Source organism: Misgurnus anguillicaudatus, chromosome 24 (genome assembly GCF_027580225.2).
Source record: "Misgurnus anguillicaudatus chromosome 24, ASM2758022v2, whole genome shotgun sequence".
In the NCBI taxonomy this organism is placed as follows: Eukaryota; Metazoa; Chordata; class Actinopteri; order Cypriniformes; family Cobitidae; genus Misgurnus; species Misgurnus anguillicaudatus.
In genome coordinates, this window is record NC_073360.2 from 35,278,945 (window position 1) to 35,302,531 (window position 23,587).

A 23,587-nucleotide genomic window follows, 5' to 3' on the forward strand; every position below is an offset into this window, starting at 1 on the left:
AGCACATGCATTTTATTTTTATAATTTACAATAATCAGTTGTATTAAAAAAAACAATTGATATGTTAAAAAGTCTAGCTGTGGTAAAACATTTTATAAAAACATATAAATTAGTTTCCCCCAAAATTATTAAAAACAATTTCTCAGATATATTTAGCTATATGCAAAAGTCTCAAAAACTACTTATGGGTACACACAGACAAAACTAATATACTTAGTCCTAGACTAAAATAAATGTAAGAGCTGTCCAAACAGAAAACAACTTGCAATGACATATCTTTAAATACATCAGTGCACTTTGTTTTGCCTCAAAATGTACACAAGTAGGCTAATGTTTTTAGTAAGGCATGTTTGTTGAAACTAGTTATATTTCCTAATTAAACTAAGGTCTAGCCCTGGCTTGAGATAATTCCTGTCCGAGAAATCACCCCAAAAAAGCTTTGAATAAATTTTGCATGAGAATTCATTTGTTGGGTTTACTGTGCATACATACATGTCAGAAGAACTGACAGCAGACAAGAAGAAAGCAGTTGGTCGATATGCACAGATTTGTCACTGGTGAAGGTGAAGTTTAATCCCATGGCAAACTTCTCTTCTGTTAAACCACACAGGACAGGAGAAACACAGCTCTTCTCATACAACCTCAAAATATCCTATTCAACGACTAACAGGCACATACACAGATAAAGACAGAGATATGCATGCATACACACAAATTTTGTAATAATAATTATTTTGTTAATGGTTGCCTCCATTTCTGGACCGAAAAACAAATTGCTGCATATTAGACATAGATGGAAATACTGTGACTTCACAAAACTTAAAATTGTAATCGTCTTTATGAAGCCCTCCAGCTTTAATTGTTGAAGGGTGTAATAGTTTAATAGTTTTGAAAAGCAAATAAAAAGCGTTATGTTCCATGTCTAATTTAAAGGATTTTAAGCAGATTTTGTGATCTTTAGGGACTCATAATAGTAAAATATAAATTAATTTAAAGATTTTTAAATGTTGTATAACATTCTTACACGTGTGATCCTGAAAAGTTCTCACTACCTGCAAGTAAATCAGTCATACAGTACTTTTAGCATTTTTACATACCTCTCTGTCCTACAGCTTTGCATGAAAAACAAAGCCGACCTGGTGGAAACTTAATTGGGAACTTACGACAGTCCAGAGGAGAGATAGAAGGAAATACACACACAAAACACAACAAAGGTACTGGAAGACAAAGAGAAGGAAATACAGTTTTGGTTGACTTAAAGACTTGTAAATATGTAAATACACAGATAACAAATGCTCGTTTTAAAGCCCTTCACATTAAAAGTTAAGTAGTTTAGTAAGTTGAGTATTAAACTACACTTAAACTTACCCACAAATGGGAGAAGACAAAACAATAGAGTTGAACAAAAGTTAAATCTTTTTTTAATCAATTCACCCAGTTTGTAATACTCACACATGTATCACAAATGATTGATCCCAAATCAGAGCCTCTCATTTGCCAGAACCTCAAAAAAACGTTTCCCTCCCATACACAAACTAATATATGTCCCCACCCTGTAACATTATTCAATGCTACAAATACATTTGTTGGTTTAGTATTGTAAACTCTGAAAACAAACTGCAGATGTCCTATTAAAACAATCATGGGATGTTATAATCTCATGACGCCTTCAACTTCAACATGGAATAGAAGCACTTGTGTAATTAGAGAAATAAATCATGAAATAACTTAAATCAAGCAGCACACAAATGAGTGTAGCATTTGCATTCAGGCTGAACAACATTACATGGAAAAAGCACACGAGACATGGATAAGTTTCACTCGTCCTTTATTGTAATCCAACAAAACAAAATGGAGATTAGCGGTTAGATTTGGCCACTCTCTCCAGCTCATCTTTCTTCTTGATGGCGTAAGAGTTGGAGGAACCCTAAAAATAAACAAAACGAAAACAGTTACAACACCAATCAGGGAAACATGCAAGATATGAAGTACAATTTTCAAGGACATCTATCTCGCTCACCTTAGCAGCATTGATGAGCTCATCAGCAAGACACTCTGCAATGGTCTTGATGTTCCTGAAAGCAGCTTCTCTTGCACCCGTGCAGAGGAGCCAGATGGCCTCTAAACAACAAAGCACATGAAAGGAAAATGTTGTTACAAAGATGCAACTTAAAACACAATTTTTTTTACTTTGTAGAAATAAGTTATAAAGTCAGACCTGGTTGACTCTACGCAGAGGGGACACATCAACAGCCTGTCTCCTCACGGTTCCAGCACGTCCGATACGAGTGGAGTCCTCACGAGGGCCACTGTTGATGATGGCATTCACCAGAATTTGCAGGGGATTCTGGGGAGGACAAAGATGATTTTAATCTGACTTTGGTTTATCACAACACATGAGAGAAACTTCAGTATGTAGTTGACTTGCACCAAGATGTTATTTTTAAAAACTTGAACTTAATCTTATCCAGCATCATCGGCCACAGCAATTGAAATCTCCAAGATATAACTCTTAAGCAAACGTTTGTCTCACCTCACCGGTGAGCAGGTGGATGATCTCAAAAGCGTGTTTCACGATGCGGACGGTCAACAGCTTCTTGCCGTTGTTGCGTCCGTGCATCATCATGGAGTTAGTGACACGCTCCACAATGGGACACTGAGCTTTGCGGAAACGCTTGGCTGCGTATCTGCCGCTGGAGTGGGGGAGGTATTTGGCATATTTCTCCTTTACGGCAATGTAATCCTATAAAAAAAAGGTTATGTTACTCAACTTAATTCATCTATTTAAAATGTATTTCTCTTTCAAAAAGACAACTACCAGACTGCCACATCATCAAACATTAAAATATCTCCTAACTAAATCCAAAACAAGCTATAAAACCATAAATAAGTCATAAGGGTTAATATATCATACCTGGAGGGAGATGTCATTGATCTGCACATCATCTGTGCTCCATTTGCCAAAAAGTTTGATCTCTGGTGTCTCAGCAACAGCCGGAGCAGCCTCCCAGTCTTCAGCCATCTTAAAAATGAAAAATTAAACTGAATGTTAGCTGTTCCATTATTAAGGAATATTAAACCTGTAAAACAAAGCTTACAATATAACAATGAATTTGAGAAAAAACCGCATTGCTAGTGTTGAGGAACTTATGCATGAATAAAAACACAGCTAACTTTAATAACAAATTACGAAGATTTACAGAACATAAAAAACCGGCATGGATGTATGTCGCCATCCAGTACACCATGAGCTTAATCTAAATACGGGCCACAAATGACTAAAATATTACACAAAAGTTGCGAGACATTTTAAATTTGTCCACAGAACAAAACTTTACTAAAGGTTGAGACATGGATAAATAAGTATAGCATGTCTCAAATGCGTGAGTTCGCTCATACCGTCTTTTCTAACGGAGACACTGCGGACTCATGCAATGGTTATGAAAACCGTTCAAAAATCATTTTCCTAACGGACAATACATAACAAAAGTGGCCAAAATATATACATAGAACTCTTAACTGTTCAATTTGGCTATTTTGAGATGTGCGGATGTGATAGAAACGCTTTAAAACTATTTTTTGTCGTTACCTTCGCAGCGTGTGTGTGTATGGCGCACTCGAGCAGGCGGAAAGGAAGAGCGACACGAGGTCGGAGGAAAAAACTACTTCCGCCCAATCCGCTTCCGGGTCGGAGTCTTCTGATGAATTGGCCCCACCTACTGTTTTATCTTTCTATGCAGTTATTTGTTGTAGCGGTTATTTGATGTTTTAGCAAACATTTCTTCTGCAGGTATTTTAGTAAACACACTTAAATTTATAAACAAAATATAGCGATCTTTAATCGTATGTTACAGTATGGCGTGCAGTTGCAGAAAAGTATATTTGCCTGTAGAGGGCAGTATATCACCTGCTAATAGGCTTTCAACGAAAAGACAATGCCAAAAAAAAAATACATTTTGTATTATAGTAATATGTTGCCTGAAAACATAAACAAACGTGTACGTGTTTTGTACATTGTAATTTAGAAAAAAATAACAACAAAAAGATATTTGTTAAAATTTTACACTGTGAGACGACAGTCTTGGGCTTTTATTTTGAAATTACCCTCACGGCGGGTTTGCGGAAGCTAGTGTTGGTGCAGTGTTGACTGTAGTTTGAATGCACACACATACATATGCACACACACAAATACATACACGGTTATCCGCACTAAACAGAGTGTTATTTCACACTTCATTCCCGGAATTATACCGCTGCTCGATAGAAAGGCCCGAAGGAAACCAAAATAAGGTGTGATGTTGATTATTTCTGTGTCGTGTTTGCTCATGCTTTTATTCTTGCAGTTGTTTTAAAGTGCAGACAGGGGCCTATCACTATCAGATCAAATGCAAACCATATATGCATCTTCTAAATGTGCACACGGTATTCGGCTCAACTATGCATTGTGGTTTCATATCTTCTGTGTCTGAGAAGTTTTCGGTAATAGTTAAAATAAAGATGTAGGCCTTTGTTATGTGTATCCATCATCATACCCAGCCTTTTGGTTGCGCAAATGAAACCCTATAGGGGTTGTGTTTTAACGTGTCTAGCCTACCATTTCTGGTCGTTATTGTTGATCTATATCTAAGTCATGCTGTGCAGATAGGCAGGTGAATATTTTTTGATTACATAGAGATCTCTGCGTCTCACATTCATAAAACTTTGGTTTATGGGTTTATATCATATTTAATCACAAACTGTAGATTTGAGATATTTCTGAATGTATGTTGTAGTGTTTGGTATCATTTTGACTGTGAAATGCTCATGTTGTTTTCATTATGTTCTTTACACTGTGTTAATCAGTTTGTGTGATAAACTACATGAAAATGCTTTCAGCTAGAACAAGAGCATGCATGTTACTGGCTTTTGGCTGTACTGTTCTGCAGGTTTGTCAGCCTTGCAAAATTCACACCTTACCTCTTGCAAACCAGACGCTGAATGAAATGTCTGACTCTGAATTGTCCACACTGTCAGACAGTCCACATCTGATTTTTCTACATATCTGATTTTAATCAGATCATATTTAGCAAGTATGAACTTAAAAAACCACATCATATCCGTAATCCAAATTTTTAACGATTCCATTTCAAGTTACATTTATATGTGGTTTAAAAACCTGTTCACATAGAAGTTTAAATAGTCAATAGTAGTGATACACCGTTATATTGCAGTGGCTGATATATCGGCCGATATTTGGATTTAAAAAAAAATATTTATCAGAATTGGCCAATAAATCTTTCTGTTCATTAAATTTGTTGTTTGTAATGAAATAACAGAAGCCTGTTAAAGCATGAACCCTGGTTCGATCATCATAGTGACAACAGCCAATCACAGTGAGTGACCGCAACACAAAAAAGGCGGCTTTTGTTTTGACAGCTAGGTCACCAGTTTGGTTGCTGGTGCAGCTGTAATGTTACCCACCGCAATTATTAATCTTTCCTCTATTTTATGCTCCCATGTTTTCAGGTCTTGCAAAAACGTTATTGTCTAGCGTCAGCACTAGGTTATTTACATGAGGCGATCTGATTGACTGATGTCTGCGTTGGCGCTTGAGAAGTTGAGAAATTTGCTGTGAGCAACGCCAGTGACGAAACACCGACAGATCAACAATTCAGTTCGGCAACGCATGACGTCACTCATTCAAAGTAAATGAGAAGTGTTAAAGGTCACGTTCTTCCTGGTGCCATTTTTCAAACTTTAGTTAGTGTTTAATGTTGCTATTATAGCATATTTACTACCTGTATAATGATAAAGATCAAAGTTCACTGCCAGACGATATATTTTCTTTAACAGAATTTGCCTTTCAAAGCCTACAGCAAAACGGCTGGTTTGGACTACAGCCCTCTACTTCCTGCTTTAATGATGTCACTAAAACAGTTTTTTGACTAGACTCTGCCCACAGGAATACGTAAGTCGCCAGCTAATGGCCAGCTAAGCTAACGGCCAGCTAAGCTAACGGCCAGCTAAGCTAACGGCCAGTTAAGCTAACGGCCAAGCTAAGCTAACGGCCAGCTCAGTTAAACGGCCAGCTCAGTTAAACGGCCAGCTCAGTTAACGGCCAGCTAAGCTAGCGGCCAGCTAAGCTAGCGGCCAGCTAAGCTAGCGGCCAGCTAAGCTAGCGGCCAGCTAAGCTAACGGCCAAGCTAAGCTAACGGCCAAGCTAAGCTAACGGCCAAGCTAAGCTAACGGCCAAGCTAAGCTAACGGCCAAGCTAAGCTAACGGCCAGCTAAGCTAACGGCCAGCTAAGCTAACGGCCAGCTAAGCTAACGGCAAGCTAAGCTAACGGCAAGCTAAGCTAACGGCAAGCTAAGCTGCTAGCAAATCACAATGCACTAAACAAGCTACACAATCAGAACTCGTTACGTATTTCTGAAGGAGGGAAAGACTTCATAGGACAAGGAAGACAACAGCCTGTTTTTAGGACAGTGAAATCAACGGTATACAGATAAGTAAATTGTGTGAAAAATACCAAATTTTTCTAAACATGAAACATTAACACATGTTATATTGCTCAATGTAAACACAATCAAAGCTTCAAAAACACTGAAAGAACGGGACCTTTAATGCTGACGCCCCATGTCAGTCGAGCACTAAGTGTAATTTAAAGTCATGCGTAGGTTCTACGCCATAGGCTATGCATAGCCTGACGCGCACCGCACCTTGCCAAAAATGTAACAACACGTCTGTTCTACACGGACCGTAAGCATAGAACCCTTCTCGTTGGACCGCTAGAACCCCTCTTGTCATGTCAAAAAATCTGCGTTGCGTTTCTTCATAGGCATTTCCGTTTCACTTTTATTGTCGGTACCACGCGAGAATGCTGCCTACTAGCGGTCTGCATGTGTAATTGCATGTTGACACAATCGATGATGCAGAAAAATATATATTTATAAAAAACGATGTGTAGCCTACAGCGTCAAGGCTATGCCCAACTATAGTGAGCCCTTAAGAGTTTTCTCGTAGTATATAAACAACAGTACTTCATGAACCAGTTAGTGCTGATGATGACGTTGTATAATACCCATTAGTGTTTCTGATCAGATTAATTTATTATTAATCACACACCGCCGTTGCAGCTCTGACAACATGAATGTTGGAACGTTGCTTGTATCTGAGCAGATCAGGCAGCTGTCATATTGAGCTGTAGCATCTGTTTGAGCTGAGATTTGTAGACATGGCGAGTGTGGTTACCAAATGAAGGATTTGGCTGTCTTGCACTGAACAGAGTGGAGATTAAAACGCCTGGACGTATGCTGTGACGCACGCATCCAAAAAGCTGCCACATGGCCATGTCAAGGCATGTGACAGATACTACAGAGGATGTTGTTACTTTAGTATGGGACAGTTTGCATCTTTTCAAGCATCTTTATATCCAGGGATTCATAACACACATTTTAATGACACTTCTAACTTTCTAGTTAATGATTTGTTAAGAATTATGCAATTTAGTAATTTTACATTTACTTAGTTGGAAACAGTGCTTTTTTATGCCACGGTCCCTTTGTTTGCTGAATCTGTGTGGAGATCTTTGGCCCTGTAAAGGTTGGAAATTCCAGACACTGGACCAATACATGAGAATTTTAACTTTCAGGTTAATAAACAGCCTTTCTCTCAAATTAAAGTTGTTTGTCACAAGGAAGTTGTGTTTTTGGGAGCGGCTATGACAGAACAGGGTGTTTTTATCCTCGCGTAATGTGATTACTTTACAATCATGGTGCTCGACAAAATGACTTTGTTGAAAGTTGTTCTGCACTACTTTTTATAGAGGAAGTCACACAAAATTATTCACTGTGGAGGCTTTTGCTGCACGTTTCCTGTTTACTATTAGCAAGGTTCTCGTTGGCATTTGTGGTCGTGGTGTTTGGAGAAAATGTGTCGGTGATGTCACTTAACCTTTGCTGCTTGATATAGTGTAAGGATCATTATGAAATTCATATTTTTTACATTTAGAAGTGGTATACCCCATGCCATCTAATAAAGAAGTGGGTATACTTCTTATACCCTGCACAACACATCTGGGTTCAGCCTCCAACCAGTGTCAGTGGCTATTCTTGAGGAATGAGTCAAGGATCAGTTTTGAGTAATATATTGCTAGTGCAGACTCGTGAAAGTGTGTGTACATTGGGTGTGAAAGTGTTGGGGTTGATCAGTGTGTCCTGAGTCATTTGGAGAGGTGAGTTTTATTTTTGTGATCTGTAAGCCCTGATTTAACAGACAAGGCTTGGATTAAGCATGTTGTTATCAGTTTAGACACCTCAAACATGCATTTTAGTCATGACTTAAAGGACTAGTCTACCCTTTTGCCATATTAAACTATGTTATTACCTCAACTTAGACAAATTAATACATAACTATCTTTTTTCAATGCGTGCATTGTACAGCGTGTCGCGAATGTGTTAGCATTTAGCCTAGACCCATTCATTCCTATGGTACCAAACAGGGAAGCCACTAAACACTTCCGTGTTTTCCCTAATTAAAGACTGTTACATGAGGAGTTATACCAGTAAGTATGGTGCCACAAAATAAAACTTTTTTTTGGTACCATAGGAATGAATGGGGCTAGGCTAAATGCTAACACATTCACAACGCACTGTACAGTGCACGCATTGAAAAAAGATAGGTATATATTCATTCGTCTAGGTTGAGCTAATAACATAGTTTAATATGGCAAAAGGGTAGACAATTCCTTTAAGCTTTATGTGAAACTGGGACCAAGTTTTTTAGATCGTAATGTTTGACTTTATAAGTTACGACTCTTTTTTTTCGTGTTTCTCTGTTTAAATGTCTTACATTTTGATTGAAGTCCCTGTAAAGTCAATCTTGAAAATGGTTTATAAACACATAAATGTTAGACATGTATTGCTGAAACACGCCACAAAGACTGTCAAATATGTAGTACTGAATTTCAGAGTTAGATTGTTAAACAGTTTTTTTTACCATTTCTGAGTTTAGGATTTTTTTATGCGGGCCTAATACAGTGGCTCAATGATGCACTTGAGCCCCCGAGCATGGCCCCGCCCCTAACGCAATCGCAAACATCAATTCATGTTAAAGCGTATTTAAAAATGGAGAGAGATGGCAGCTTTCCCATGTGTGGGCATGATTTCTTTAGCGCAAAGTTAACAGCACAGCAGACACGCCCCAGCGTTTAAAAGCAGAGAATCCTGAAACTTTTTTATTTACTTGGTGGTTTTCCATCAATTAAAGGGACATTTCTCAAGAATTTTAAAGATGTCAAATAAATCTTTGGTGTACCCAGGCAGGATTACATATGTGAAGTTTTAGCTCAAAATACCCCACAGATAATTTATAATTTATAATATAACGTTAAAATTGTCACTTTGTAGGTGTGAGCAAAAATGTGCTGTTTTTGGGTGTGTCCTTTTAAATGCAAATGATCTGATCTCTGCACTAAATGGCAGTGCCGTGGTTGGACAGTGCAGATTAAGGGGCATTATTATCCCCTTCTGACATCACAAGGGGAGCCAATTTCAATGACCTATTTCTCACATGCTTGCAGAGAGTGGTTTACCAAAATTACGTTTTTTTTCCCATTTTCTAGGTTGATACAAGCACTTGGGTATTAGAGGTCTTCTCGGGTCCAAAGAAATGTACCCGACCCGAAATGACCCGAATCACTTCATACCCGAACCCGACGTGCATAAATAAATTTTTTTTAAAGAAAAACCCAACCCGAGACAAACCCGAGAAAATTAGACCCGAGTCCGACCCGAACTAGTGAAAACATTTTTTTAACCCGACTGGAACCGAATGTAAACGGCACTGACGTGTGTGCATTCTGCAGACCCACGCGCAGCAGTCAGACAGAAAGAAACTCTGGAGGCCTTGCAACCAATTTGGCGAGCTGCTTCGTTCGTTTTACTTTGTTATCTGACGACGACACCAACGTAACCGCTAAAATGTATTTATAATTGACTGACATGTTTGTCTCAACGAAAATGAACCTTCCGACAACCACACAATGTCGCAAGCGCTCTTGGCAAACAGATGAGAGGTTTGAAAAGGACATTGACGCACACAGGCGAGAGAGTTCGGGTCTTCTCGGGTCCGTTCAGAAAAAACATTCATTTTTAAATTACCCGAGACCCGATGCCGCTATTATTGTACCCGACCCGTGTCCGAGGCACATGTGAAACTTTTAGACCCGAACCCGATTGGGTCTCGGGTCGGACCTCGGGTTTTCGGATCTAAGTGGACCTGTGAAGACCTCTACTGGGTACCCAATTATAGCACTTAAACATGGAAAAAGTCAGATTTTTTATGATATGTCCCCTTTAAATTTGGTTGGGTAGTTAATAACATGTTTCTGTGGTGTGACAAACTCAGAACACATTTAATATGCGACTTTACAGAATCTTTAATAAATTCAAATAAAAATAAGATTTAGTTTTTGCCCATTTCTTGAGCTGTTCTGTTTTTTTTGTCATTAATTCATAGCTTTATTTAATTTATTTGTTTGCTTAATTATTATTAATAATTATAAAAAATACACTGTAAAAAATACTTTGCTGCCTGAAATTTTTTTGTTGACTCAACTCGGATTTACAAGTCATTTCAACTTACTATTATTTATCTTGACCAGAGATGAGTTGTTATAAAATTAAGTTGGCTTTTCTCAACTATATTTTATAAGTTGTGACAACTTATCTCTGTTGACATGACTTGTAAATCTGAGTTGATTTAACAAAAAAATCTGTATTTTTTTACAGTGTAATAATAAATTATTATAATTTATTTGTTTGCTTAAAAATGTACTTTTTTCATTCATTAAATGTTTGCATGTTTAATTTGTTATTTTGTGACATCACATTTATGCATTTGTTTTGTTCGTTCACATCATTTATGTTCTTTCGATCTCATATCTTTTCTGTTTTGTGTTCAATTTCACAGCTCGCTTTCTTTTTCCTGGTTATCCTGGTAACGTGTTGCCATGCCGTTCCCGTTTGTTAGGCCGCCCCACAAATTACCGGTGGGCATCGTGAAAAGCCTGAAGGACAGCATGACCATACTGGAGAAACAGGACATCTCGGACAAAAAGGCTGAGAAGGTACCACACATGCTCACTGGTGTTACACATTGTGATATCTGTGATGTGTTGAGGATTATGTTGTTGTTATACTCAATTGAATCATCTATGAACATTACACAGCCAGTAATGAGAGATGTGTGTGTTTGCAGGCCTCTGAAGAGGTGTCCAAATGTCTTCTGGCTATGAAGGAGATTCTTTACGGCACTAATGAGAAAGAACCGCAGACTGAAGCCGTGGCCCAGCTCGCTCAGGAGCTTTATAACAGCGGTCTGCTTAGCATCCTCATTGCAGATCTGCAGCTCATTGACTTTGAGGTGTGTATTTCATGCTTAATAAACTAAGCAACAGATGTCACACTACATTTATCACAAAGACCAAAAATACAAAAAGATTTTACAAAAAAAGTATTTTGAGGAGCTCTCAAATTCTGTTTCCTTACAAATTGTATACACTTGCTGTTAACATCCATGTAAGGAGATTCAGTTACAAGTGGATAATTTGCCTTCTGAACAACTTTTGCTATTAAAATGTCATATTTTTTGTTTTGATTTTAAATCACCATGAAATCAAAATTGACAATTATCTTTCAGGGAAAAAATTATTTATCTGTGCTGGTCATTTATTTTTTTATTCATCTGCCTTCATAGTCTTTAATAAAAAAACATTAACATCCCCAACTTATAAAACAACATCCCTTTCTTTGATGCATGTATGTATGTCTCTCACCTGATGGTGGGGCTTTTATTGACCTTCCAATGTCCAAACTTCCACCTTCCAATGTTCCAATCTATTCCAGAGGGAAAAATCAAGTCCCACGCCACACATTTCACTTAGATATACATCACAATATGTGACCCTGGATCACAAGGTAAAAACAATACATTAAATGTATGAGTCAAAATGATTTTTTATTCCAAAAATTACGAGGATAGCCATGAAAAGTAAAGATAATTTTCCATGAATGTATTTTGTACATTTCCTATAGACGGTTTCAGCAGTAACAACATAAACACGCAGCTTTCGTGGTCATCACGTAACTTCCGGTAAACTGCGAAGAATAAATAACAACAAAGTCCTTTTAAAGTAGTTTATTTATATAACAAGCAAAATAAACAACACATAAATTACATAGGAACCCAAAACATTTGTTATTTTCGACGAAGTATTTGTTTAAGAGTTTGGTTTCAGCAACTAGTCACACCATTAAACAAACAGAAACCGGAAGTAAAGTTCGGACCAGACGCTTATCGCGTCACCGCACGTGTGCCCGATAAAAGCGTCTATAGCAAAAATATAAAAAAAAAATTGTCATTAGTAATATGTGTTGCTAAGGACTTCATTTGGACAATCATTTTTTTTAGGGTTGTCAAAAGATTAATAGCGATTAATCACATACAAAATAAAAGTTTGTGTTTGCAAAATGTGTGTGTGTGTGTGTGTGTGTGTGTGTGTGTGTGTGTGTGTGTGTGTGTGTGTACTGTGTGTATATATTTTGTATATAAATACACAAATACATGCATGAATTTAAGAAAAAAAGTTATTTAGGTATATTTTTAATTTATATTTATACTATAAAATATATATAAATATACATGTAAATGTTTCTTAAATACAAACATTAACGTGTGTGTATTTGTATAAATATAAAATAATTACACGCAGTGCACACAGATATATTATGCAGAAAACTTTTATTTTGTATGCGATTAATCGCGATTAATCTTTTGACAGCCCTCATTTTTTTCTTGCACCCACAGATTCCAGACTTTCAAATAGTTGTATCTCAGACAAATATTGTCTTATCCTAACAAACCATACATCAATGGGAAGCTTTTTTGGTAAATGGTAAATGGACTGCATTTATATAGCGCTTTTAACAGACCTATGGCCATCCAAAGCGCTTTACAATTAGCCTCACATTCACCCATTCACACACACATTCATACACCGACGGCGGTGTCAGCCATGCAAGGCGCCAGCCAGCACGTCGGGAGCAGCTGGGGTTAGGTGTCTTGCTCAAGGACACGTCGACACTTGGTCCGGTGGAGCCGGGGATTGAACCACCAACCTTCCGGTTTGTAGACAACCTACATGAACCACTGAGCCACTGCCGCCCCAGTTTCAGTTTTCAGATGTCTAAATTTTTATTTAAAGAATTGATCCAGGTGGTCCAGGGTAACATATATTTAAGATAACACCATCAGAACTTTCGTTTCATGCCAATTTTAAGGACTAGTTCACCAAAATATGAAAATTCTCTCCATATTTACCCACCCCCATACCATCCCAGATGAATATGAATTCCTCATTTTGGTTTAACACAAACCAAAACTTTCATATTATTTTCAAAAGATTCATATAACTAGTCACAAGACTCACAAGAACCAATGAGATTTGATGTTATCGATGTGCTACCATAATTTAACTTATAGCGCTGATCTTTATGTTACGTTTACATGTGACATATTGATTGCTAAATAATTAAAAAAAAAACTCAAATTTTTCTCTCACAGACATGTTGTTTCACTTCAGAAAACTTCAGAAATATATTAACCCACTGGGGTTATTTTGATTACTTTAATGATGGATGTGTGTGTTTTTTTTTTAGCTACACCACGTGCACCCCCATATGAGAAGATAACTTAACAGTATTTTAATAAAATATAAACCAAAATAAAAAACACGTTCTAGTTCAGAATGATTTTTGTAATTAAGGGGCAGTTCACATTTGACCATGAAGTTTTCATCCTTCTTTCCAACGTGGCATTTTCATTGCATGCCTGTCGCAACTGCTTTGCTCTCTATTCTCATGCATTAATTTACAATAAAGTTTTTGCGCAAGCAAAAATGCTAACTGTGAACTTCCCCTAAAACAGCTTTTCAGTAACTATTCTGCATGTATTTGTGCTTTTGAGGGCAAGAAAGACGTAGCGCAGATCTTTAACAATATTCTGAGACGACAGATTGGCACACGGACACCCACTGTGGAATACCTGTGCACGCAACAGAACATAGTCTTCATGCTGCTGAAAGGGTGAGACGTACACAAAATAAATATACATTTACTTCTAATCATGACGGATGTTATTGGGCAACTTTTATCAAACTTCTTCATGCTACAGATGAATGTTTTCCAGCTTATCTAATGGTTATATCAAATCGTAAATGCAAAAAAACAACATTCAGCATAACCCCTTCTACTGAAACCTTTTCAGTCTCAGTCATGTGAGATGGAGAATATCCCATTCATTATTTCATGAGATCTGTTCACGATTATGAATGCGATATTGCCTAGCTTATCAGTGAACTACGGCTCTGTGTAGTAAATGTCGCACCATCTGAAAGCAAGTAATGGTAATTTACTACTTATCAAGAAAATGGCATGCAATTTATTGTGCAGACCTAATTTAATCCTACATCAGTCTATTTGCATAAGGGGGGTCGAACACCAGACGAGAAGCCTTGCGTCATGCCATGTCTATAAAAATTGAACACAGTATTTTTTATGAATATACACACTATGACAGTCGCTTAAATCCCTGTCGCGCCACTCAAATAGTTTAAAGGTGCTGTGTGTATTTTTTAGAAGAATCTCTTGACAGAAATGCAAAATAATATACAAAACTATATGATCAGGGGTGTATAAAGACATTTTTATAATGAACTTTTATGTTTTATTACCTTAGAATGAGACGTTTTTATCTACATACACAGAGGGTCCCCTTATGTGGAAGTCGCCATTTTGTGCAGCCATGTTTCTACAGAAGCCCTTAACGGACAAACTTTTACTAAGTTGTCTCCGTCAATAACATGTTTTTCCAGTGGCGGGTACCATAGCTTCTCTATGCGTTTTAAAACGAGGAGTGAGCAGTGGACTGAGCCGTTGGTTGCAATTCCCAACCTCACCACTGGATGCCGCTAAAATTTACACACTGCACCTTTAAAACGCCTGATTCCATCGTCTCCTTACAAAATGGTAAACATGTCTCCCTAACAAGCTGATGAGTTAAATCATGTGTGTTAAATAAGGAGACATCTAAAACATTCTGGAAGGGGGGTCTCGAGGACCAGGATTCGAAAACACTGCTCTATACCGTTTAAAAACGGGCTGATGTCTTTCTTGTTCTATGAAGTCCCTCCTTCGGAAAACGCAAAGAGTTCTGATTGTGTAGTTTGTTTAGTGTGTTGTGATTCGGCAGCAGCTTAGCTTAGCCAAATACGTTTGAGCTTAGCTGGCGACTGACGTATTCCTGTGGGCGGAGTTTAGTCAAAAACTCTTATTAACATCATTCAATCAGGAAGTAGAGGGATGTAGTCCAAACCAGCGTTCGCTGTAGGCTTTGAAAGGGGAATTCTGTAAAAAAAAATATATATAGCGCCTGGCAGTGAACTTTGAGCTTTATCATTTTGCAGGTATTATTTATGCTCTAACAGCAACATTACAAACAAACTAAACTTTAAAAATTGGATCAGGTAGAATTTGACCTTTAACATTGTGTTTTAACAAGATCTTCTCTGACTTTGCTCTTATAGTTACGAGTCTCCAGATATCGCTCTGAACTGTGGCATCATGCTGAGGGAATGCATACGTCACGAGCCGCTGGCCAAGATCACACTATCCTCCGAGCAGTTTTATGATTTCTTCAGATATGTTGAGATGTCCACCTTTGACATCGCCTCGGATGCATTCGCCACTTTTAAAGTGAGTGTATCGTGATTTTGTCTGGACGATGTATATATTTTTTTAATTGTGTGACTGCTGTGTCTGACAAATCTGGTTTGTTTGGTTTTCCTCCAGGATTTGTTGACGAGACACAAACTGCTCAGCGCTGAGTTTTTGGAGCAGAACTATGACAGAGTGAGTCACTGGATCTGCTGTTAGCCATTAGCCTCTTTCACACTGTAATTCTGGTAAATTACCATGAATTTACCAGAATGAATTTACCAGTAAATACAAAAATGTGCTGTTCACACACTCAGTGGCGTTCCGTTATTTTACCAGTAAGACATCATTCACACATCAGTATCAAAATACCGGTAAATTCGTTGAGAAAGCGGAAGTACCTGTAGCACGCGGCGAGCTCAGTGTTGTATTTGTAAACAATCCACGTCGTTCATATCCACGGTCCGTATTTTGCTGTTTTCATGTCTGTGTTAAACAGTCGCGAAGTTGCTCATGACCAAACAACATTGAATGAGACGACGTCAAACCGAAAATGCGTTTTTAACAACACTACTGTTTGCACGTTAGGCTTCACAGAGGGCGTGCTAAGGACGTCGGCAATTCGGCGGTAAGCTGTTTTAAACAACTTTGGTGAAGAAATGTGGACGTAAACTTCAGGTGTGCTCAACTTTCAAGCAGCATGTGTGTGGAAATGTCCGTAAACAGTGCGGGGGTAAATGCGTCATCTGTATTAAAACGCTATGATTGGCCCGAAGCTGTCAGCACGGTCTGACGTCATCCGTTCTAAATGCCGGTAATCCTATAATTTTCGTTCACACATAGCGCTTACCGGTAAATTACTGGTAATCTTACAACCTGTCTTACTGGTAAATTGGGAGCACTGATTTACCGGAAAGGTTCTGTTCACACATGACATGTTAACTGCAATTTACCAGTAAATTACCAGTAAAGACTATATGTGTGAAAGGGACTAGTGATTCGGTTTCCATCATTAGTCTCTTTAGCACATAAAGTCTTTACTGGTAAATTTAACATTAAAGGTGCAGTGTGTAATTTTTAGAAGGATCTCTTGACAAAAAAGCAAAATAAATAGAAAACTATATTATCAGGGGTGTATAAAGACCTTTTATAATGAACCCTTATGTTTTTATGACCCTAGAATGAGACGATTTTATCTACATACACAGAGGGTCCCCTTACATGGAAGTCGCCATTTTGTGCCGCCATGTTTCTACAGAAGCCCTTAACGGACAAACTTTTTTTACAAAGCTGTCTCCAGGTGACATGTTTGTCTAGTAGCGGCTATCGTAGCTTCTCTATGCGTTTTGAAAGCGAGAGGTGAGCAGTTAACTGAGCCATTGATTGCAATTCGTAACCTCCCACTAGATGCCACTTAAATTTACACACAGCACCTTTAAGAGAGGTTGTAAGATTACCAGTCATTTACTGGTACGATGCTATGTGTGAACTGAAAATAGGATTAATGGTATGGGCACGGATGACCGCTTCGGGCCAATCTTAACATTCGGATACAAATGACGTGGTGTTTACGTTATTCGTACGCACCTAAAGTGCTACATCGGACAAATTTCTTCACCAAAGTTGTTTACTATATGTTTGCAGAATTGGCCAAATTGGTTTGCACATTTTCTGAGAAGCCTTATGTTCAGACATTACTGCTTAATGTTTTAGACGCGAGTTGCAACACTACCCTTGCGCCGCTTGCATTGTACGGCGTAACTGTGCATGACTATCAGCATTTGCCATAGATTAGTGGATATAAAGTCATGACCCCTGATTGTTTACAGCACAACACGACCTCTCCGTGTGGCTGTTTAGTTTAAACTTCCGCTTTCTGACAGAGTTTACTGGTATTTTGATACTGCCGTGTGAATGATATCTAACTGATAAAAAGGCGTAACGTCATTGCGTGTGTCAATGGCACAATTTTGTATTTACTGATAAGTCATTCTGATAAATTCGTGGAAATTTACTGAAATTACTGTGTGAAAGAAGCTATTGTCTGTTGTGATGTCAACCATTCTGTACTCCGACCGCTTTCTCTCAGAATTCAATCTTTGTTCTGGGTTATTGTTTTGATATGTTATAGTTTCTGTTAGGAAAAATATTTGAATGTGAAGTTGCACCACAAAGCATCAACAGCATTAGATAACAAACTATCAGATTGAATGGCATCGGCAAACGAATAATTCAAGAGCTTTTCGCCAAGCCAACTGGTGTCATTTTTTTAAACACAAGTATCTCTCCATATGCTTATGTTTTATTTTCATTTTTTATCTTCAGTTCTTTAGTGAATATGAGAAACTTCTTCACTCTGAAAATTACGTCACCAAGAGGCAGTCGCTAAAGGTAAGCAGCAGGCAAATTCTGCGCTTTTATGTTGTTGTACACTTTCCTATATGTCATATTTGTACTTATGCTTTTGTGGTATGATGCAGGTTGGTTATAATGACTCAGATTTCGTCCTAAACATGGTTTCAGATTGCGTAATGTGTTTTCCCTTAGCTTTTGGGAGAGCTGCTTTTGGACAGACATAACTTCACCATAATGACGAAGTACATAAGCAAACCAGAAAACCTCAAACTCATGATGAATCTACTGAGAGATAAGAGCCGCAACATCCAGTTCGAGGCCTTTCATGTTTTTAAGGTACTGACAACATAACATTTTATTAACACTTAAATCCAAACCAAATATCATTAAAAAGCAAGCAGCTTTCTGGTTTACTACATAGGGCATGATCATATATGGTGATGTATGTAGATAAAACAGCTTGTTCTGAGGTAATAAAAACAATACATTTCATTATGTAAGGTCTTTACACACCACTGATAATATAGTTATAATATTGATAATGTATATTATATTGCATTACTGTCAAGATTCAGATATCCTTATAAAAGTCCCACATTTCACCTTTTAAAAAAATGTTGGGATAGCGCCCCCTTACGCCCAGGGTCCCCAAAGGTCCTTGAATTCCTTGAAAGTTTGTGAATCTGGGGGAAAAATGTAAGGCTGGGAAGTTTTTGAAAATATATATACATATATACAGGTCATTGAAAGTGCTTGAATCTATTATATGCAAGAAGATTTCTGGAAAAAATTCATATTATTCCCTGTGTAGTGTAGGATAATATCATTAAAATTCTAAAATGTGCTAAACTGTTCGCTTTAAATGCTTCTGTATGCGAATACCAAAATGCTTTTTTGCATAGTTGTGTTTAACACACAAAAAAACAGGGCGGGTTACGTATATAACTGTTGTTCCCTGTGAAGGGAACGAGACGCTGCGTCTCCCTTGCCATACTTCCTGCGTACCTGTAACGTCGTCTTTGGCAATATTTCAGATAGCAATATACTTCCTTCCGTGTCACCCTGTCTTTGTCGTTAAGCCTCATCATTGGTTGAATTAATACACATTCAGATGCACTTACTCTTGGAGACGTCTCCAAAGTGTCACCGCAGTGACGCAGCGCGAGTTCCCTCAAAAGGGACTGTAATAATGTATCTTAAAAGGTAACACGATGTAACCTTCCTCTCACTTGAAATGTGTCCCCAAATTTAGTCCTTGAATTTAAGGGTATTGGACCTGGAAAGTCCTTGAATTTGAATTTAACTAAGGTGTGGGAATCCTGTATGCCGTAGTTTGTAATCCTTTGTGTGAAGTTTCACTATTCTGAGTAGTATGATTAAAAAATATATTTATTTATTTATTAAATTAAATTCTTTTTGTTCAGGTGTTTGTGGCCAACCCGAACAAGACCCAGCCGATCCTGGACATCCTGCTGAAGAACCAGACCAAACTGATCGAGTTCCTCACCAAGTTTCAGAGCGATCGCACCGAGGACGAGCAGTTCAACGACGAGAAGACCTATCTAATCAAACAGATCCGCGACCTCAAAAAGCCAACCCCACAGGATGCCTGAGACACGCGAATGTATTCGACAGCATAGAAAACGTCTAGACAGTGTTTTAGGCAACGTCCGGACAAAGTTTGGCTTTCTGGGACTGGAAGTGGCCGCAGCACAGGGCATGTTTGGACAGATTTGTGTTTTGCTGGAAGCGTCGCCCGCTTATGCCAAACGGGTGATAAATTATGGAGGATGAGAAGAGTCTTGCTTCGCTTGACACGCCACCTCAAACCCCGCAATGTTTTATTCTCATGGTTAAAAACACGAGCAAATGAACTGTACGGACAGTTATAGATGCTGCTGCGTTATTGCACATACAGAAGTGGAGGGTGTTGTACGTTGCACACAAACTCGGATGTCTCTTTATGCTAATTAACCCAAATTACGTTGATGGAGTTTAGTATTGGATATTAATGAATTCAAGGAATTTAACATGCGAAAGCACTTAACTTATCCTATAACAACTTAACACACACACACACTCCTTATGTACTCAGTTAACTGAGAAAATGCCAGGGGTTTAATATAGAGAAACGTGGTGCACGTGTGATGTTGTGCACAAGTTTGTGTGTAAAAGGTTAATCATGCATACAAGTTGCATAGCCAGGGTGTACATACTAGGTTTATTAATTTTCTCTTTTTGTTTTGGTTTAGTAGATTTCATTGGGCTGAAACGGTTAAGGATTTTCACACGGCTTACTCATTTTGAACATGTTGATTTGAGTGGTTTGGTTGATGGTTAGTATTGTGGCAATGCCCTTGTAGATGTCGACTCTGATTTTTTTTCTCACGCTGTAGTAGTGATGTCATGGAAACTAACCTACAATATGTTTTCTGTGTACTTACCACAAGTACTAAATGTTCTATTATAACCGGTACCGATGCTTTTTTTACCAGTTTGAGTTTGAGCACATTAACTTGCCTTGCATTGATCTCTTGTGAATCTTACCAAAAGATGTCCAGGGAATATTTCGCCCCAAAATCAAATAATTAAAAGAAAGATTAAACACTCTACAGTAAGGTTGTATTTGTTAACATTAGTAAATGCATGAACAATTTTTCAGCTTTTAATCTTTGTTAATGTTGGTTAATGCCAATACAGTTGTTCGTAATAGTATAGTGTATTATATACTAATGTAAACAGATAAAACTTAAGATTTTGAAAATGTGTAAATGCTAAAATTAACAAATAAAGTTGAATTCATGTTAGCTAATGTATTAACTAATGTTAACAAATACAACCTTATTGTAAAGTTCTACTATTAAATTTTAAGTACTCTGTGTATGCATTGTGATGTCTTTTTCATGACGGTTAAATATATTTATATTTCTTCATATTGTAGCTTAAATTTGTGTGGTAATTGTAGTTTAAAATCAAATTGCTTTATTATCATGAAAAAATGTCACAATGTAATAAACCTGAATGCATCTTACAAGCAAACATTCATTGTCTTAATTAAAATTTTGATTTTGTGGTGAAATATGACATTTTAATGGGTTTCGTGATATTTACCCATATGCTGCAACATGAGATCTATTTCAGAGATTTATCTCTTTCCTTGTTAGAAAAAAACTTGAACCCTTTAGTTGCAGACTTGTCTAAAATGGTCGGATGATATAGAGAAGAGATGACTTATTTTTGCTGGCCAATTCTGGAAGTTAGCGGGACACTGGTTCCCTCCCAAAACAGCCCATTCATTTTTCCCATAGACTTTTGGAGTTTATGACACTTCCAAGTCTTATCCAACAAGATAATCTTCACAGATTAATACAAATTTTATTAATTTTTAATTGTAAATACATTTACTAGAAACATAAAAAGGCAAATTTTGACTTCGTAAAAGTTTTATTCATCTGTGAAGACTTAACTGTGTCATAAAGTTTTGTTAATCAGAGCTCTTTTTTTTTTAGTTTATCCAAAAATCTATGGGAAAAATAAATGTTTTTTACTGCGAGTGAACCAGTGTCCCGCTAACTTCCGGGTTGGCCTACAAAAATACGTCATCCTGCAGCACTATAAGCGCCCACTGGATATTGAGAACATTGTCAGTCAAACATTTTATATCATTACAGTGTTATAACTTTGTTAGATGGTGGGCTTTACACAATTGTCATTTATTAATTTACATATGACGTTTTGGTTGATCATTTTCAAGCCGCCCTCTTTCTTGAACCCCCATGATAGTATGGAATGTAATTCATAATGTAACTCTGATTGTTATACATGCAATGCAGAACTTTGGCCGAAATCTCATAAAAGCTTGTTCTGCGGGAAGTTTACAGTAGTGATTAAAGTCACAGGGCTTTGATATTTATACCTCAGTCTTGGCATATCTCATTTGGTGAGTAGCAATCCAACAAAGTATACTGTATCTGTAATTTAGGCCAGGCTAGATTTCATTGGTTGGCATATATAACAGCAGCCGATTGCGATCATCTTATATGCCTGATTACTGGCCTACAGCATTAAGAATTCTGAGTATACATTTAACTTGCATATAAGAAGTGCATGTTTATATTTTAAAGCTTTGGGTTAAGCATGGACCTTCAACAGGCTGGGGACCTATAGTGGCGCCAAGTCTGTATAATTAAACAGTCCAACCTGATGTATTTAAGTCCAGCCCAAAGTAATAAAACTTTGAGCCCTTGGGAAGAATTGGTGGGATTTAATTTGAATTGTCAATCAATTGCCAGACTAACAATTGGAAATAAAGTTTGGAATTAAATAAAAGTTTCCACTGTCTTATGTACTTTATGAGATGGGATGGCTTTATGCGAAGTTACACTGTAAAAAATTCTGTAGAAATTACAGTATTACTGGCAACTAGCTGCCAGTAACTTACTGTAGATTTTACATTTATGTATTTACTGGCAACAGTTTGTTCAAAGTTAAATGAACATGAAACATTTTCAGTCTGTATCTTCTGGTTATGGTTCTGTGCTGGAAAAGCAATACAAAGTATAATGGTTTCCATTGCAAACACCATTATGAACCATCAGCCATTTATATAGGTAGTGTGTTCCTTATTGGTTCCCATCCATTAGATAATGTCTTAATATGACCAATAGAGACCATTGTAGCTTCCATGAAAACCAATGCAATTTCCATAATTAAATCCTTTAGATTTTATGTGATGGTTTCTATTGTTTTTATCTACCATGATAATACCCTATTTTTTGGACATGCACCATGGTTTAAAGTATTTCAAAATAAATATTTTACGCCAAGCACAACCAATAAATGGGTAAGAGTTATGTGCTAAATAAAAATAATCCAAATCCTGAAAATTAATCATTGTTTTAGTGTGGTAAAAGTGTACTAACCATGTTTTTGTGGTGTATTGATTACTGTCAGCAAAACTATGGTTTATAACTGGTTTTTGAAAACCATTGTTCTCTAAACCATGTTTTTTTTGTGGTTACAATGGTTTTACTATAGTAACTATGTTTTTTTTTTGTTTTAACTGTAGTAAAACCATGGTTAATTTTCATAAGGGAATACCATTATTTAACCAGCAGCTGTTTATCATTAAAATCATTTTAAATTCCTTCATGTTGTGTGTTTGGGGTCTTAAACCAGTAATATTATAAAGAGAGATAATATTTAAAATTTATTTAATTTTGAACAAACTCTTGCCAGTAAATAACATACATTTAAATCTACTGTAAATTACCGGCAACCCAGCTGCAATAACATTGTAATTTCTACGGATTTTTTTTACAGTGAATACTATACAGTATAGTACAGTATTTTTTTAATGTAGGAATATCAGTGATGGTTTCTATTGTTTATTATTAGCATGGTGCAAGCTACCATGTAACACGACAGCATGTTTATTTTTAAAATAAAATGTTATTAAAACCAGACAGCATCAATGTGA

At 37.2% G+C, this 23,587-nt stretch overlaps 3 protein-coding genes across 6 annotated transcripts; 1 reads left to right on the plus strand and 2 right to left on the minus strand.

The window, feature by feature from the left end:
* Positions 1 to 475: 475 nt before the first annotated feature.
* lypc (ly6 domain containing, pigment cell) lies at positions 476 to 1,456 on the minus strand. Its single transcript, XM_073863383.1, has 3 exons — positions 1,449 to 1,456; positions 1,094 to 1,309; positions 476 to 641 (listed from the first exon to the last, which is right to left on the minus strand). Exons 1-3 carry the CDS (start codon positions 1,454 to 1,456, stop codon positions 476 to 478), a joined length of 390 nt encoding a protein of 129 aa, XP_073719484.1.
* A 355-nt stretch (positions 1,457 to 1,811) lies between these two features.
* rps5 (ribosomal protein S5) lies at positions 1,812 to 3,709 on the minus strand. The gene is made up of 6 exons (XM_055197290.2): positions 3,590 to 3,709; positions 2,915 to 3,022; positions 2,534 to 2,743; positions 2,219 to 2,347; positions 2,021 to 2,119; positions 1,812 to 1,927 (listed from the first exon to the last, which is right to left on the minus strand). The coding sequence occupies exons 2-6, from the start codon at positions 3,020 to 3,022 to the stop codon at positions 1,859 to 1,861; spliced, it is 615 nt and encodes a 204-aa protein (XP_055053265.1). The 5' UTR covers positions 3,590 to 3,709; the 3' UTR covers positions 1,812 to 1,858.
* A 414-nt stretch (positions 3,710 to 4,123) lies between these two features.
* cab39 (calcium binding protein 39) lies at positions 4,124 to 22,437 on the plus strand. Of its 4 annotated transcripts, none has more exons than XM_055197273.2 (9): positions 4,149 to 4,290; positions 10,952 to 11,108; positions 11,240 to 11,404; positions 14,006 to 14,124; positions 15,624 to 15,792; positions 15,889 to 15,948; positions 18,079 to 18,144; positions 18,301 to 18,444; positions 19,533 to 22,437. In XM_055197273.2, the coding sequence occupies exons 2-9, from the start codon at positions 10,992 to 10,994 to the stop codon at positions 19,719 to 19,721; spliced, it is 1,029 nt and encodes a 342-aa protein (XP_055053248.1). In that variant the 5' UTR covers positions 4,149 to 4,290; positions 10,952 to 10,991; the 3' UTR covers positions 19,722 to 22,437. The 4 variants fall into 4 exon arrangements, with proteins under 4 accessions (XP_055053250.2, XP_055053248.1, XP_055053247.1 ...); XM_055197272.2 differs by having other exon boundaries at positions 4,150 to 4,285; XM_055197274.2 differs by lacking the exon at positions 4,149 to 4,290 and adding an exon at positions 8,169 to 8,213.
* Positions 22,438 to 23,587: the final 1,150 nt, after the last annotated feature.

Bases quoted from the DNA above. Each gene is read 5' to 3' on its own strand.
- cab39 (XM_055197273.2), top strand. From the start codon at position 10,992: ATGCCGTTCCCGTTTGTTAGGCCGCCCCACAAATTACCGGTGGGCATC. The intron at 15,949-18,078 runs GTGAGTCACTGG...TTTTATCTTCAG, and splicing joins TGGAGCAGAACTATGACAGA to TTCTTTAGTGAATATGAGAA. The intron at 18,145-18,300 runs GTAAGCAGCAGG...GTTTTCCCTTAG, and splicing joins CCAAGAGGCAGTCGCTAAAG to CTTTTGGGAGAGCTGCTTTT.
- rps5 (XM_055197290.2), bottom strand. From the start codon at position 3,022: ATGGCTGAAGACTGGGAGGCTGCTCCGGCTGTTGCTGAGACACCAGAG. The intron at 2,348-2,533 runs GTGAGACAAACG...TGTCCTCCCCAG, and splicing joins TCCACCTGCTCACCGGTGAG to AATCCCCTGCAAATTCTGGT. The intron at 1,928-2,020 runs GTGAGCGAGATA...GTTTATTTTTAG, and splicing joins AGCTCATCAATGCTGCTAAG to GGTTCCTCCAACTCTTACGC.
- lypc (XM_073863383.1), bottom strand. The intron at 642-1,093 runs GTAAAAATGCTA...GGATATTTTGAG, and splicing joins GCTGTAGGACAGAGAGGTAT to GTTGTATGAGAAGAGCTGTG.